Here is a 17,098-nt window from a genome sequence, read left to right as displayed (position 1 = left end):
GCGCTTCACAAACACCAGGTACAAGTGAAGGGGTTTTCTCTCACCAGTTCATTGAATGTGGGATTGTCGTTGCTGCGGACCGCTTTAGTCTTCCTCTTGCTCTGGTCGTGTGGATCGGGTCTCAGTCGCGTGACCACATACGCATCTGGACACGAACCGTTAGACAACCTCTGAGACAGACACACACACACACACACACACACATCTGCTTAAAAACACACCAGCCAGCAAATGTTCTCGCAACGTTATGAAAAAAACTCTCTTCCAGTAACAGTAATATCATCTGGTCTTCAATATTGATCTCAGAACATTAGCACAAAAACATTATTTATACATCGTTCATGGAGTGTTTTAGTTGGATGTTCGTCTAATGTAAACTAAAAATACAATAAAAACAGCAATGTTGTGAAATATTATTAATCAAATAAATGCAGCCTAGGTGAGCAGAAAAGACTCTTTCAAATCATAATTCTTTCGAACTTTTGGTCGGCAGTGTGAGTGAGTTATTTAAGTGAACACATTAAACTCGTCATGTCAAATAATGATTTTCAAATCAAGAAGGGTTGAAAAATGACTCACAATATTTTTCAAGTGCTTTATCATGACAGATAGTTTAAAGTCTTTATAAGACAGGTAGAGCTGAATCTGTGGCCGGAGATGAGCATCTGGTTCTGAAACAAACAGAAAACGGAAACTAACTGATGCAGAACTGCAGGAATATTGCAGTGTTTTAAACAGAAGAAATAACTCATGTTAAAATATAAAAGCGCTTGGAAATTCCAATCCATTTAAACCTTCAAAATATCGCTGGTTTGGGAATAAAATACATGAATGAATCCCTAAACAAGTCAAAGCCAGGCGACAACAGATGTGTGTGATAACTGAGATCATGAAACTGAAAGGAAGAGCAGCGTTTCATTGTGACTGAGAGACAGCGCTGTGACTATTATAGCTCTGATTTAGCATCCTCTTCATGCGATTCCTGACATTTACACGGCAGCTCCAAAGTTTTAAACGTCACCGATATGTAAACATCACCGATGGAAAGTCACCTGATTTGCCGGCGGCGTTCGGTCCGTCCAGGAACAGACTGCAGACGTACTCGTTCTGTCATAAACACAGTGAAACATCAGCAATAGTGCAGTGAAATCTGGAAAACATCAGCAATAGTGCAGTGAACTCTGGGAAACATCAGCGATAGTGCAGTGAACTCTGGGAAACATCAGCGATAGTGCAGTGAACTCTGGGAAACATCAGCGATGGTGTAGTGAACTCTGGGAAACATCAGCGATAGTGCAGTGAACTCTGGGAAACATCAGCGATAGTGCAGTGAACTCTGGGAAACATCAGCGATGGTGTAGTGAACTCTGGGAAACATCAGTGATAGTGCTGTGAACTCTGGGAAACATCAGTGATGGTGCAGTGAACTCTGGGAAACATCAGTGATGGTACAGTGAAATCTGGGAAACATCAGCGATGGTGCAGTGAACTCTGGGAAACATCAGTGATAGTGCAGTGAACTCTGGGAAGCTGCTCAGTCATGCTTACTCCTCTGCAGGGCCCGGAGAACAGCTCCTTCAGGTACCGGTTCAGCAGAACCATCCTCCTGCTCGCCGTGAAGGACATGTGGAACCAGCTGGGGAACCTGGAAGCAGGAGAACAGCGGATCAGGATCAGTGTGGCTCTCACTCACACACACTCACACAATCACTCACTCATACACACACTTTCCTCATCAGGCCAGCTGTGGAAGAACAGCACTGACTGACTGACTCACTCACTCCACTTACTGCACTCTCTCACTGAACTCACTCACTCACACTCACTCTCACTGAACTCATTGAACTCACTCATTCACTCACACTCACTCTCACTGAACTCATTGAACTCACTCACTCACTTCACTGCACTTACACTCACTACTCTCACTCACTCACTCACTCACACTCACTCTCACTGAACTCACTCACTCACACTCACTCACTCTCACTCACACTCACTGAACTCACTCACCCACTGAACTCACACTCACTACACTCACTCACTCACTCTCACTCACTCACTCACTCACTCATTGAACTCATTGAACTCACTCACTCACTTCACTGCACTTACACTCACTACTCTCACTCACTCACTCACTCACTCACTCACTCACTCACTCACTCACTCACTCACTCACTCACTCACTCACTGAAACTCACACTCACTGAACTCACTCACCCACTGAACTCACTCACCCACTGAACTCACATACTCACTCACTCACTCACTCACTCACAGAACTCACTCACACTCACTCACTCACTGAAACTCACACTCACTCACCCACTGAACTCACTCACCCACTGAACTCACACACTCACTCACTCACTCACTGAACTCATTGAACTCACTCACTCACTTCACTGCACTTACACTCACTACTCTCACTCACTCACTCACTCACTCACTCACTCACTGAACTCACTCACTCACACTCACTCACTCTCACTCACACTCACTGAACTCACTCACCCACTCACTCACTCACTCACTCACTCACTCACTCACTCACTCACTTCACTGCACTTACACTCACTACTCTCACTCACTCACTCACTCACTGAACTCACTCACTCACACTCACTCACTCACTGAACTCACTCACTCACTCACTCACTGAAACTCACACTCACTGAACTCACTCACCCACTGAACTCACTCACTCACTCACTCACTCACTGAACTCATTGAACTCACTCACTCACTTCACTGCACTTACACTCACTACTCTCACTCACTCACTGAACTCACTCACTCACACTCACTCACTCACTGAACTCACTCACCCACTGAACTCACTCACCCACTGAACTCACACACTCACTCACTCACTCACTCACTCACTCACTCACTCACTCACTCACTCACTCACTCAACTCACTCAACTCACTCACACTCACTCACTCACTCACTGAAACTCACACTCACTCACCCACTGAACTCACTCACCCACTGAACTCACACACTCACTCACTCACTCACTCTCACTCACTCACTCACTGAAACTCACACTCACTGAACTCACTCACCCACTGAACTCACTCACCCACTGAACTCACTCACCCACTGAACTCACTCACTCACTCACTCACTCACTGAACTCACTCACACACACTCACTGAACTCACTCACACTCACTCACTCACTCACTGAACTCACTCACACACACTCACCCACTGAACTCACTCACTGAACTCACTCACTCACTCACTCACTCACTCACTCACACTCACTCACTCTCACTGAACTCACTCACCCACTGAACTCACTCACCCACTCACTCACTCACTCACTCAACTCACTCACTCACAGAACTCACTCACACTCACTCACCCACTGAACTCACACACTCACTCACTCACTCACTCACTCACTCACTCACTCACTCACAGAACTCACTCACACTCACTCACCCACTGAACTCACACACTCACACACTCACTCACTCACTCACTCACTCACTCACTCAACTCACTCACTCACACTCACTCACTCACTCACTCACACTCACTCACTCACTCACTGAAACTCACACTCACTGAACTCACTCACCCACTGAACTCACTCACTCACCCACTCACTCACTCACTCACTCACTCACTCACTCACCCACTGAACTCACTCACCCACTGAACTCACTCACCCACTGAACTCACTCACTCACTCACTCACTCTCACTGAACTCACTCACCCACTGAACTCACTCACTCACTCACTCACTGAACTCATTGAACTCACTCACTCACTTCACTGCACTTACACTCACTACTCTCACTCACTCACTCACTCACTCACTCACTCACTGAACTCACTCACTCACACTCACTCTCACTGAACTCACTCACTCACACTCACTCACTCACTGAAACTCACACTCACTGAACTCACTCACTGAAACTCACACTCACTGAACTCACACTCACTTCACTCACTCACTCAGTCACTCACTCAGTCACTCACTGAACTCACTCTCACACTCACAGAACTCACTCACTCACACTCACTCACTGCACTCACTGACTGAACTCACTCACTCACACTCACTCACTCACTCACTCACTCACTCACTCACTCACTCACTGAACTCACTCACACTCACTCACTGAACTCACACTCACTGAAACTCACTCACTGGAACTCACTCACCCACTGAACTCACTCACCCACTGAACTCACTCACCCACTGAACTCACTCACTCACCCACTCAACTCCACTACACTCTCTGCACTCATTGACTGAACTCACTCACACTCACTCACTCACACTCACTCACTCACTCACACTCACACTCACTCACTCACTCACTCACTCACTCACTCACTCACTCACTCTCACAGCACTCATTGACTGAACTCACTCACTAACTCACTCACTTCACTCACACTCACTGAACTCACTCACTCCACTCACTCACTGAACTCACACTCACTGAACTCACACTCACTGAACTCACACTCACTGAACTCACACTCACTGAACTCACACTCACTGAACTCACACTCACTGAACTCACACTCACTGACTCACACTCACTGAACTCACACTCACTCACACACTCACTCAACTCACTCACTCACTCAATCACACACTCACTGCACTCACTCAATTCAATTCAATTCAAATTTCAATTCAAATGAGCTTTATTAGCATGACTGTGTAACACAATGTTGCCAAAGCATGAACATATTATATATAAATAATAAAACAAACAAACAAAACATATATGTATAGATCATGTCATATGTAGCATAGTCAATATAAATAAATAGATAAATAAACACTATCTATCCTAATAAATGAATAAATACAGTGGGTCTCTCTAGAGAATTAGCTGACTCTGGCGTTGTGAATAGCTAACACATATTTAGCCGCTAGTGCAGCTGTACTATCATCTTCTCCGAGTAAGAAGAACATTTTCTCAGCGTCACTCAGTTCAAAGAACGATGGAATCAAGATTTCAAATCTGGGCAGAAAGGTTTCTCTTATACTGGTGTATCTGGAGCAGAAGAGCAGAAAGTGTTCCTCATCCTCGATGTGCTGTAGGTCACAGTGTCTACAGATCCTCTGCTCTCTCTCTGTCCATGTTTGTCTATGTCTTCCTCTATCTATCTCTAGATCATGGTCACTTAATCTGTATTTGGAGAGGATTTGTCTTTCTTTAAAATGTTTAATAAATAGATAACTGGCCAATTTAGTGGCTCTATTGAGGGTCGAGTAACATTGGAGTTTATTCTGGAGGGCAAAATGTGCTTTTAGTGATTCATCATGAGTGACTTTTAGATGTTTGTGGATTTGGTTAATGATAGGTTTGGGGTTGATGGGGAGTATAGTCTGATGGACGAGTTGGAGAGCGAGTGTGTTCAGAGGATGAGGTTCTGCTGAGGTTTCATTGGCGAGGAGAGCTTTATATTGCACTCACTCACTGCACTCACTCACTCAACTCACTCACTGACTGAACTCACTCACTCACTCACTCACACACTTCACTCACTCACTCACTCACTCACTCACTCACTCACTGAACTCACTCACTCACTCACTCAACTCACTGACTGAACTCACTGACTGAACTCACTGACTGAACTCACTCACTCACTCACTCACTCACTCACTCACTCACTCAACTCACTCAACTCACTGACTGAACTCACTCACTGAACTCACTCACTCACTCACTCACTGACTGAACTCACTGACTGAACTCACTCACTGACTGAACTCACTCACTGAACTCACTCACTCACTCAACTCACTCACTGACTGAACTCACTGACTGAACTCACTCACTCACTCACTCACTCAACTCACTCACTGACTGAACTCACTGACTGAACTCACTCACTCACTCAACTCACTCACTGACTGAACTCACTCACTGACTGAACTCACTCACTGACTGAACTCACTCACTGACTGAACTCACTCACTGACTGAACTCACTCACTCACTCACTCACTCACTCACTCAACTCACTGACTGAACTCACTCACTGAACTCACTCACTCACTCAACTCACTCACTCAACTCACTCACTGACTGAACTCACTGACTGAACTCACTCACTCACTCACTCAACTCACTCACTGACTGAACTCACTGACTGAACTCACTCACTCACTGACTGAACTCACCCACTGAACTCACTCACTCACTCACTCAACTCACTCACTGACTGAACTCACTCACTCACTGACTGAACTCACTCACTGACTGAACTCACTCACTGAACTCACTCACTCACTCACTCAACTCACTGACTGAACTCACTCACTGAACTCACTCACTCACTCACTCAACTCACTGACTGAACTCACTCACTCACTCAACTCACTCACTGACTGAACTCACTCACTCACTGACTGAACTCACTCACTGAACTCACTCACTCACTCACTCAACTCACTCACTGACTGAACTCACTCACTCACTCACTCACTCACTCACTCACTGAACTCACTCACTCACTCACTCACTCACTCACTCACTCACCTCACTCACTGACTGAACTCACTGACTGAACTCACTCACTCACTGACTGAACTCACTCACTCACTGACTGAACTCACTCACTGAACTCACTCACTCAACTCACTCACTCAACTCACTCACTCACTCACTGACTGAACTCACTGACTGAACTCACTCACTCACTCACTCACTCACTGAACTCACTGACTGAACTCACTGACTGAACTCACTCACTCACTCACTGACTGAACTCACTCACTCACTCAACTCACCTCACTCACTCACTCCACTCACTCACTCACTCACTCACTCACTCACTCACTCACTCACTCACTCACTCACTCACTCACTGCACTCACTGACTGAACTTACTCACTCACTCACTCACTCACTCACTCACTCACTCACTCACTCACTCACTGAACTTACTCACTCACTCACTCACTCACTCACTCACTCACTCACTCACTGAACTTACTCACTCACTCACTCACTGAACTTACTCACTGAACTTACTCACTCAACTCACTTACTCAACTCAACTCACTCACTGACTGAACTCACTCACTCACTCACTCACTCACTCACTCACTCACTCACTGACTGACTGAACTTACTCACTCACTCACTCACTCACTCACTGAACTTACTCACTCACTCACTCACTGAACTCACTCACTCACTCACTGAACTTACTCACTGAACTTACTCACTCACTGAACTCAAATTCAAATTCACTCACTCACTCACTCACTCACTCACTCACTCACTCACTCACTGACTGAACTTACTCACTCACTCACTCACTGAACTTACTCACTCACTCACTCACTGAACTTACTCACTCACTCACTCACTGAACTTACTCACTCACTCACTCACTCACTGAACTTACTCACTCACTCACTCACTGAACTCACTCACTCACTCACTGAACTTACTCACTCACTCACTGAACTTACTCACTGAACTTACTCACTCACTGAACTCAAATTCAAATTCACTCACTCACTCACTCACTCACTCACTCACTCACTCACTCACTCACTCACTGAACTTACTCACTCACTCACTCACTCACTGAACTTACTCACTCACTCACTCACTCACTCACTGAACTTACTCACTCACTCACTCACTCACTCACTGAACTTACTCACTCACTCACTGAACTTACTCACTGAACTTACTCACTCACTGAACTCAAATTCAAATTCACTCACTCACTCACTCACTCACTCACTCACTCACTCACTCACTCACTGAACTTACTCACTCACTCACTCACTCACTCACTCACTCACTGAACTTACTCACTCACTCACTCACTCACTCACTGAACTTACTCACTCACTCACTGAACTTACTCACTCACTGAACTCAAATTCAAATTCACTCACTCACTCACTCACTGAACTTACTCACTCACTGAACTCAAATTCAAATTCACTCACTCACTCACTCACTCACTGAACTTACTCACTCACTCACTCACTCACTCACTCACTGAACTTACTCACTCACTCACTCACTCACTCACTGAACTTACTCACTCACTCACTCACTGAACTTACTCACTCACTGAACTCAAATTCAAATTCACTCACTCACTCACTCACTCACTCACTCACTCACTCACTCACTCACTGAACTTACTCACTGAACTTACTCACTCACTCACTCACTCACTGAACTTACTCACTCACTCACTCACTCACTCACTCACTCACTCACTCACTCACTCACTCACTCACTCACTGAACTTACTCACTCACTCACTCACTCACTCACTGAACTTACTCACTCACTCACTCACTCACTCACTGAACTTACTCACTCACTCACTCACTCACTGAACTTACTCACTCACTCACTCACTGAACTCACTCACTCACTCACTGAACTTACTCACTCACTCACTGAACTTACTCACTGAACTTACTCACTCACTGAACTCAAATTCAAATTCACTCACTCACTCACTCACTCACTCACTCACTCACTCACTCACTCACTCACTGAACTTACTCACTCACTCACTCACTCACTGAACTTACTCACTCACTCACTCACTCACTCACTGAACTTACTCACTCACTCACTCACTCACTCACTGAACTTACTCACTCACTCACTGAACTTACTCACTGAACTTACTCACTCACTGAACTCAAATTCAAATTCACTCACTCACTCACTCACTCACTCACTCACTCACTCACTCACTGAACTTACTCACTCACTCACTCACTCACTCACTCACTCACTGAACTTACTCACTCACTCACTCACTCACTCACTGAACTTACTCACTCACTCACTGAACTTACTCACTCACTGAACTCAAATTCAAATTCACTCACTCACTCACTCACTGAACTTACTCACTCACTGAACTCAAATTCAAATTCACTCACTCACTCACTCACTCACTGAACTTACTCACTCACTCACTCACTCACTCACTCACTGAACTTACTCACTCACTCACTCACTCACTCACTGAACTTACTCACTCACTCACTCACTGAACTTACTCACTCACTGAACTCAAATTCAAATTCACTCACTCACTCACTCACTCACTCACTCACTCACTCACTCACTCACTGAACTTACTCACTGAACTTACTCACTCACTCACTCACTCACTGAACTTACTCACTCACTCACTCACTCACTCACTCACTCACTCACTCACTCACTCACTGAACTTACTCACTCACTCACTCACTCACTCACTGAACTTACTCACTCACTCACTCACTCACTCACTGAACTTACTCACTGAACTCAAATTCAAATTCACTCACTCACTCACTCACTGAACTTACTCACTCACTGAACTTACTCACTCACTCACTCACTGAACTTACTCACTCACTCACTCACTCACTCACTCACTCACTCACTCACTGAACTTACTCACTCACTGAACTCAAATTCAAACTCAGAACTTACTCACTCACTCACTCACTCACTCACTCACTCACTCACTCACTCACTCACTCACTCACTGAACTTACTCACTCACTCACTCACTCACTCACTGAACTTACTCACTCACTCACTCACTGAACTTACTCACTGAACTTACTCACTCAACTCACTTACTCAACTCAACTCACTCACTGACTGAACTCACTCACTCACTCACTCACTCACTCACTGACTGACTGAACTTACTCACTCACTCACTCACTCACTCACTCACTCACTGAACTTACTCACTCACTCACTCACTGAACTCACTCACTCACTCACTCACTGAACTTACTCACTGAACTTACTCACTCACTGAACTCAAATTCAAATTCACTCACTCACTCACTCACTCACTCACTCACTCACTGACTGAACTTACTCACTCACTCACTCACTGAACTTACTCACTCACTCACTCACTGAACTTACTCACTCACTCACTCACTGAACTTACTCACTCACTCACTCACTCACTGAACTTACTCACTCACTCACTCACTGAACTCACTCACTCACTCACTGAACTTACTCACTCACTCACTGAACTTACTCACTGAACTTACTCACTCACTGAACTCAAATTCAAATTCACTCACTCACTCACTCACTCACTCACTCACTCACTCACTCACTCACTGAACTTACTCACTCACTCACTCACTCACTGAACTTACTCACTCACTCACTCACTCACTCACTCACTGAACTTACTCACTCACTCACTCACTCACTGAACTTACTCACTCACTCACTGAACTTACTCACTGAACTTACTCACTCACTGAACTCAAATTCAAATTCACTCACTCACTCACTCACTCACTCACTCACTCACTCACTCACTCACTCACTGAACTTACTCACTCACTCACTCACTCACTCACTCACTGAACTTACTCACTCACTCACTCACTCACTCACTGAACTTACTCACTCACTCACTGAACTTACTCACTCACTGAACTCAAATTCAAATTCACTCACTCACTCACTCACTCACTGAACTTACTCACTCACTGAACTCAAATTCAAATTCACTCACTCACTCACTCACTCACTGAACTTACTCACTCACTCACTCACTCACTCACTCACTGAACTTACTCACTCACTCACTCACTCACTCACTGAACTTACTCACTCACTCACTCACTGAACTTACTCACTCACTGAACTCAAATTCAAATTCACTCACTCACTCACTCACTCACTCACTCACTCACTCACTCACTCACTCACTCACTCACTGAACTTACTCACTGAACTTACTCACTCACTCACTCACTCACTGAACTTACTCACTCACTCACTCACTCACTCACTCACTCACTCACTCACTCACTCACTCACTCACTCACTCACTCACTCACTCACTCACTCACTCACTGAACTTACTCACTCACTCACTCACTGAACTTACTCACTCACTCACTCACTCACTCACTGAACTTACTCACTCACTGAACTCAAATTCAAATTCACTCACTCACTCACTCACTGAACTTACTCACTCACTGAACTTACTCACTCACTCACTCACTGAACTTACTCACTCACTCACTCACTCACTCACTGAACTTACTCACTCACTGAACTCAAATTCAAACTCAGAACTTACTCACTCACTCACTCACTCACTCACTCACTCACTCACTCACTCACTCACTCACTGAACTTACTCACTCACTCACTCACTCACTCACTGAACTTACTCACTCACTCACTCACTCACTCACTCACTGAACTTACTCACTCACTCACTCACTCACTGAACTTACTCACTCACTCACTGAACTTACTCACTCACTGAACTCAAATTCAAATTCACTCACTCACTCACTCACTCACTCACTCACTCACTCACTGAACTTACTCACTCACTCACTCACTCACTCACTCACTCACTCACTCACTCACTCACTCACTCACTCACTCACTGAACTTACTCACTCACTCACTCACTGAACTTACTCACTCACTGAACTCAAATTCAAATTCACTCACTCACTCACTCACTCACTCACTCACTCAACTTACTCACTCACTCACTCACTCACTCACTCACTCACTGAACTTACTCACTCACTCACTCACTCACTCACTCACTCACTCACTCACTCACTCACTCACTCACTGAACTTACTCACTCACTCACTCACTGAACTTACTCACTCACTCACTCACTCACTCACTGAACTTACTCACTCACTGAACTCAAATTCAAATTCACTCACTCACTCACTCACTCAACTTACTCACTCACTGAACTTACTCACTCACTCACTCACTCACTGAACTTACTCACTCACTCACTCACTCACTCACTCACTCACTGAACTTACTCACTCACTGAACTCAAATTCAAACTCAGAACTTACTCACTCACTGAACTCAAATTCAAACTCACTCACTCACTCACTCACTCACTCACTCACTCACTCACTCACTCACTACCTCACTACCTCACTGACTCAACTCACTCACTCAACTCACTCAACTCACTCAACTCACTCACTCACTCACTCACTCACTGAACTCACTCACTCACTCACTCACTCACTCACTGCACTCACTCACTCACTCACTCACTCACTCACTCACTCACTCACTCAACTCACTCAACTCACTCACTCACTCACTCACTCACTCACTCACTCACTGAACTCACTCACTCACTCACTCACTCACTCACTCACTCACTCACTCACTCACTCAACTCACTTCACTGCACTCACTGACTGAACTCACTCACTCACACTCATTCACTGAACTCACTCACACTCACACTCACACTCATTCACTCTGCCTCACTCATTCACTCCGCCTCACTCACTCACTCACTTCACTGCACTCACACACTCACTGACTGAACTCACACACACCTCCTCGGGCCGGCTGTGCAAACAGAATCTTACTTGGGCAGTGTGGACTCGATGAAGTGCTTCTGAAGCAGCTTGTGGAGCGTCTCGAACTGAGCAAAGCTCTTGTGACTGATGACGAAACCGTCCTCGATGGTCAGCTTCAGCTCGTACGTCTGACAGAGGAGAAGCATTGCTGTCATTAGATGTCTGCTAGAGTTCATCTGTCTGTGAAGGCTCGAACCCGAACACTTCTCACTTCGCTTTACTACACAAACACAGCCTTCCCTGTTTATTGGTAACACATTACAGTAAGGTTTCATTAGTTAACATTAGTTAATGTATTAACTAACATGAACTAACCATGAACAATACATTTGTTACAGTATTTATACATTTTTGTTAATGTTACTTAATACAAATAAAGCTGTTCATTGTTTGTTCATGTTAGTTCACAGTGCATTAACTAATGTTACCAAGATTTTAATAAAGTATTAGTAAATGTGGACATTAGATTAATAAATGCTGTAAACATGCAGTTCATTATTAGTTCATGCTAACTAATGTTAACTAATGAACCCTATTGTAAAGAGTTACCGTTTCATTTGTAAACATTATCTACATTAGTAAAACTAACAATATTACTCTATATTTGAACATATACGTTAATGAGATAGTATGTAAAACATGCTGGAGGACCTGAAAGAAGACAATGTGTGTGAAAAAAAATATTTACTGCCCAAATATACTTGGACTTTTCTGTATACTTGTCATTATAAGCCAAGATTACGCAACCATAAACTGAAGTATGACTGCCTTATCAGAGAATCTTATTTTTAGTTCAAAAGATTAACAGCACAGTTGAATACTCTTCACTGAATTTCTTTTCATCCACTCTTCATTCAATCCTCTTCTTGAAGGTCTTCCTGAAGGAATCTCACCACATCTTTGCCGCTGCCGCTGTATTTCTGGATCACGGCCTGCTGGATGTTGGATGTGTTGGAGATCCGGCTGTCAGTCAGCGGCTCCGAACGTCTGCCGGAGGAAAACTGCACCATATTGTGGATCAGGAAGTTTAACTTCACAGGGAAACTCTCCATGCTCTCCTTAATCTTTCTGAAACAGAAAATAAAATCTAGTCCTAAAAAAGTAGAACCTCCACAAACACTCAAAGGGCAGCAGGATAATTGTGTTGAAGGCCTCAGGTTCGGCCGGCCTTTTTTGCACAGGAATGAAATTGTGGTGTGAGAAGAGAACATGTTCTTACAGATGTGTAAAGACCTACTGAAATCATGATCAGATATTTAAAATAAACATGAAAAATCCACATACCGCAAACTCTCCTTCTGCTATATTCATATTTAAGGCCCTATAAACTCACATGTGTGACACTTTACAATAAGGTCGCATTAGTTAACGTTAGTTATTTCACAGCTCTGTGGAATGCTTGATTCTGATTGGTCAATTATTCCCAGATAACAACCACTGAAAACAGAAACACAGGCTCATCCGGGTCACTAAAGTCAGCAGCACTATATATAAATATCCGTCTAGTTTGATCTTGCCGCTGAAACTGATCTCTCCGCGGAAGCTTTGCGTTTAAACACCTAATAAAATATTTCAACTCAGATCAATATTTTGTGTCTAACTATTTACTGATGTGGCAAGTATCCGTGTAATAAGCGGGATAATGTACATCGAGCCGGTTGTTATCTCAGAATAAACCCCTTCAGGTGTGTGTGTGTGTGTGTGTGTGTGTGTGTGTGTGTTATCTCAGAATAAACCCCCTTCAGGTGTGTGTGTGTGTGTGTGTTATCTCAGAATAAACCCCCTTCAGGTGTGTGTGTGTGTGTGTGTGTGTGTGTGTGTTATCTCAGAATAAACCCCCTTCAGGTGTGTGTGTGTGTGTGTGTGTGTTATCTCAGAATAAACCCCCTTCAGGTGTGTGTGTGTGTGTGTGTGTTATCTCAGAATAAACCCCCTTCAGGTGTGTGTGTGTGTGTGTGTGTGTTATTTCAGAATAAACCCCTTCAGGTGTGTGTGTGTGTGTGTGTGTGTGTGTGTGTGTGTTATTTCAGAATAAACCCCTTCAGGTGTGTGTGTGTGTGTGTGTGTTATCTCAGAATAAACCCCCTTCAGGTGTGTGTGTGTGTGTGTGTGTGTGTGTTATCTCAGAATAAACCCCCTTCAGGTGTGTGTGTGTGTGTGTGTGTGTTATCTCAGAATAAACCCCCTTCAGGTGTGTGTGTGTGTGTGTTATTTCAGAATAAACCCCTTCAGGTGTGTGTGTGTGTGTGTGTGTGTGTGTTATCTCAGAATAAACCCCCTTCAGGTGTGTGTGTGTGTGTGTGTGTTATCTCAGAATAAACCCCCTTCAGGTGTGTGTGTGTGTGTGTGTGTGTGTGTGTGTGTGTTATCTCAGAATAAATCCCCTTCAGGTGTGTGTGTGTGTGTGTGTGTGTGTGTGTGTTATCTCAGAATAAACCCCCTTCAGGTGTGTGTGTGTGTGTGTGTGTTATCTCAGAATAAACCCCTTCAGGTGTGTGTGTGTGTGTGTGTGTGTGTTATCTCAGAATAAACCCCCTTCAGGTGTGTGTGTGTGTGTGTGTGTGTGTGTGTGTGTGTGTGTGTGTGTGTGTGTGTGTGTTATCTCAGAATAAACCCCCTTTAGGTGTGTGTGTGTGTGTGTGTGTGTGTGTGTGTGTGTGTGTGTGTTATATCAGAATAAACCCCCTTCAGGCTGATGAAGACCTTATCCTGATCACCCTGTCGGGTTTATTCTGAGATAACAACCGGCTTGATGTACATTATCTCTTACTTATTTCACTACATTAGTTCCAGTATTCTCTGATCTCTGCTGACCGGGTGAAATATGAAGTGGCCTCGAGCTCAGAGTCGTGTGGCCGCAGGTTATTGTGAACATACTGAAGATCCCGGACATCCTTCATATCAGGCATTCCGGCCGCCAGCATCTACACACACACACACACACACACAGACAGACAGACCGTCAGATAACAGAAGGAGTCAGTGAAGTGAAGCTGTCGTGTGTGTGTGTGTGTGTGTGTGTGTGTGTGTGTGTGTGTGTGTGTGTGTGTGTGTGTGTGTGTGTGTGTGTGTGTGTGTGTGTGTGTGTGTGTGTGTCTCTCTCTCTCTCTCACCGGCTGCAGGAGGCTGAGCAGCAGTGGTGTGTGCGCGCGCAGGCAGTTGTAAGCGCTACAGCACAGCTCCACGAACCGATGGAAGCGCTGAGGGTTCTCGCCGCCACCTGTGATAAAGCGCTGCATCTCCGGCGTGAAGATGAAGGGCGTTCGGTCTCTGCATTCACAAACACACGCTTCTTTTACAAGGGTTTCCTTTTGATTACTCAAAGACTACAAGACAAGAGAACAAACACTCGCCTCTTGATGCTGCCGAACTTCTGCGCGTTTCCCATGATCTTCCCGAAGTCGATGTGGAACATGTGGCCGCTGTGTTTGATCATGATGTTGTCGTTGTGACGGTCACAGATGCCCAGAACAAACGTGACGACACACCAGCCGGCACACGAGTGGAGGAAGTTCAGCACAGCCTGAGGGAAGGACAGTGTGAGTGTATGTATGCGTGTGTGTGTGTGTGTGTGTGTGTGTGTGTGTGTGTGTGTGTGTGTGTGTGTGTGTGTGTGTGTGTGTGTACGTGTTTCTGCTCTCGCTGTCTGAATGACAGCTGTACGTTCATTTTTTCCCACTTAGTTTATTTTGCGCATTATATTGCACAATATACATTGCGTCCTTCGGATGAGACGTTAAACCGAGGTCCTGACTCTCTGTGGTCATTAAAAATCCCAGAATGTCCTTCGAAAAAGAGTAGGGGTGTAACCCCGGCATCCTGGCCAAATTTACCCCTTGGCCTCTGTCCATCATGGCCTCCTAATCATCCCCATATACTGATTGGCTTCATCGCTCTGTCTCCTCTCCACCAGTAAGCTGGTGTGTGGTGAGCGTTCTGGCGCAATATGGCTGCCGTCGCATCATCCAAGTGGATGCTGCACATTGGTGGTGGTTGAGGAGATTCCCCCCTTCTATGTAAAGCGCTTTGAGGTCTCAGAAAAAGCGCTATATAAATGTAACAAATTATTATTATTAATATTCACAGTAAGAAAATTGCAAGTTAAAACATTTGGTATCAATATTTTACGTGAGCAGCGATACTCTCGAAACAACGTCAGTATCGCAAGTATTTACACTTATTTTCACACTCAAACTGAAAATACTGATTGCAGAAATAAACAGGTTAGTTTTGCTATAGTACTGATCCGTCACCTTCTCGTAGTCCTCTTTAGTCTTGTTCCTCATGTGGAACCACTTCTCTAAGGTGTCTTCCCTCAGCGCTCCGGATAAACCCCACTCCTGATGGATCGTTGCCAGAGTCACTGCATCCTGTACCACTTCCACCAGACCTGAATACAGTCAAACCAGTGGTAAGAGTAAACACACACACACATTCATACTCACACACACAGAGGTTATTCTGGGTGGAGACTTGTTCTCTGTCGGGGGTGACCATTGATTATATGGCTCACAGTTGCTGAGCTTTTGCTTTTAAAGTCGCCTTGTGCCCGGTACACCTCAGAAGATAGACAGGAGTTAGAAATGTTAGGCAGGTATCCGGGTGTATCTCTTGTGTTTTGTATTGTGTTTGGGCTCAGCAACCATGCTCACTTTTTTGATGGAAGTGAAAGAGGAATACTTAAGTTAGGTGA

At 44.6% G+C, this 17,098-nt stretch overlaps 1 protein-coding gene across 2 annotated transcripts in view; it reads right to left on the bottom strand.

The window, feature by feature from the left end:
• pik3c2g (phosphatidylinositol-4-phosphate 3-kinase catalytic subunit type 2 gamma) overlaps positions 1–17,098 on the bottom strand; it is a 57,792-nt gene that overhangs the window by 572 nt on the left and 40,122 nt on the right. For both annotated transcript variants that reach the window (XM_084409114.1, XM_084409115.1), the window contains 10 exons: positions 16,659–16,795; positions 15,759–15,928; positions 15,519–15,675; positions 15,220–15,329; positions 13,299–13,473; positions 12,415–12,533; positions 1,549–1,645; positions 1,053–1,107; positions 580–671; positions 45–170 (listed from right to left, as the gene is read on the bottom strand). In XM_084409114.1, the coding sequence (XP_084265240.1) occupies positions 45–170; positions 580–671; positions 1,053–1,107; positions 1,549–1,645; positions 12,415–12,533; positions 13,299–13,473; positions 15,220–15,329; positions 15,519–15,675; positions 15,759–15,928; positions 16,659–16,795 (1,238 nt within the window). The remainder of the gene's footprint in view (positions 1–44; positions 171–579; positions 672–1,052; positions 1,108–1,548; positions 1,646–12,414; positions 12,534–13,298; positions 13,474–15,219; positions 15,330–15,518; positions 15,676–15,758; positions 15,929–16,658; positions 16,796–17,098) is intronic.

This window comes from Rutilus rutilus, assembly GCF_951802725.1.
Source record: "Rutilus rutilus genome assembly, chromosome: 5".
In the NCBI taxonomy this organism is placed as follows: domain Eukaryota; kingdom Metazoa; phylum Chordata; class Actinopteri; order Cypriniformes; family Leuciscidae; genus Rutilus; species Rutilus rutilus.
The sequence above is the reverse complement of the archived record's forward strand: the minus strand, read 5'-3'. Positions and strand labels throughout refer to the sequence as shown.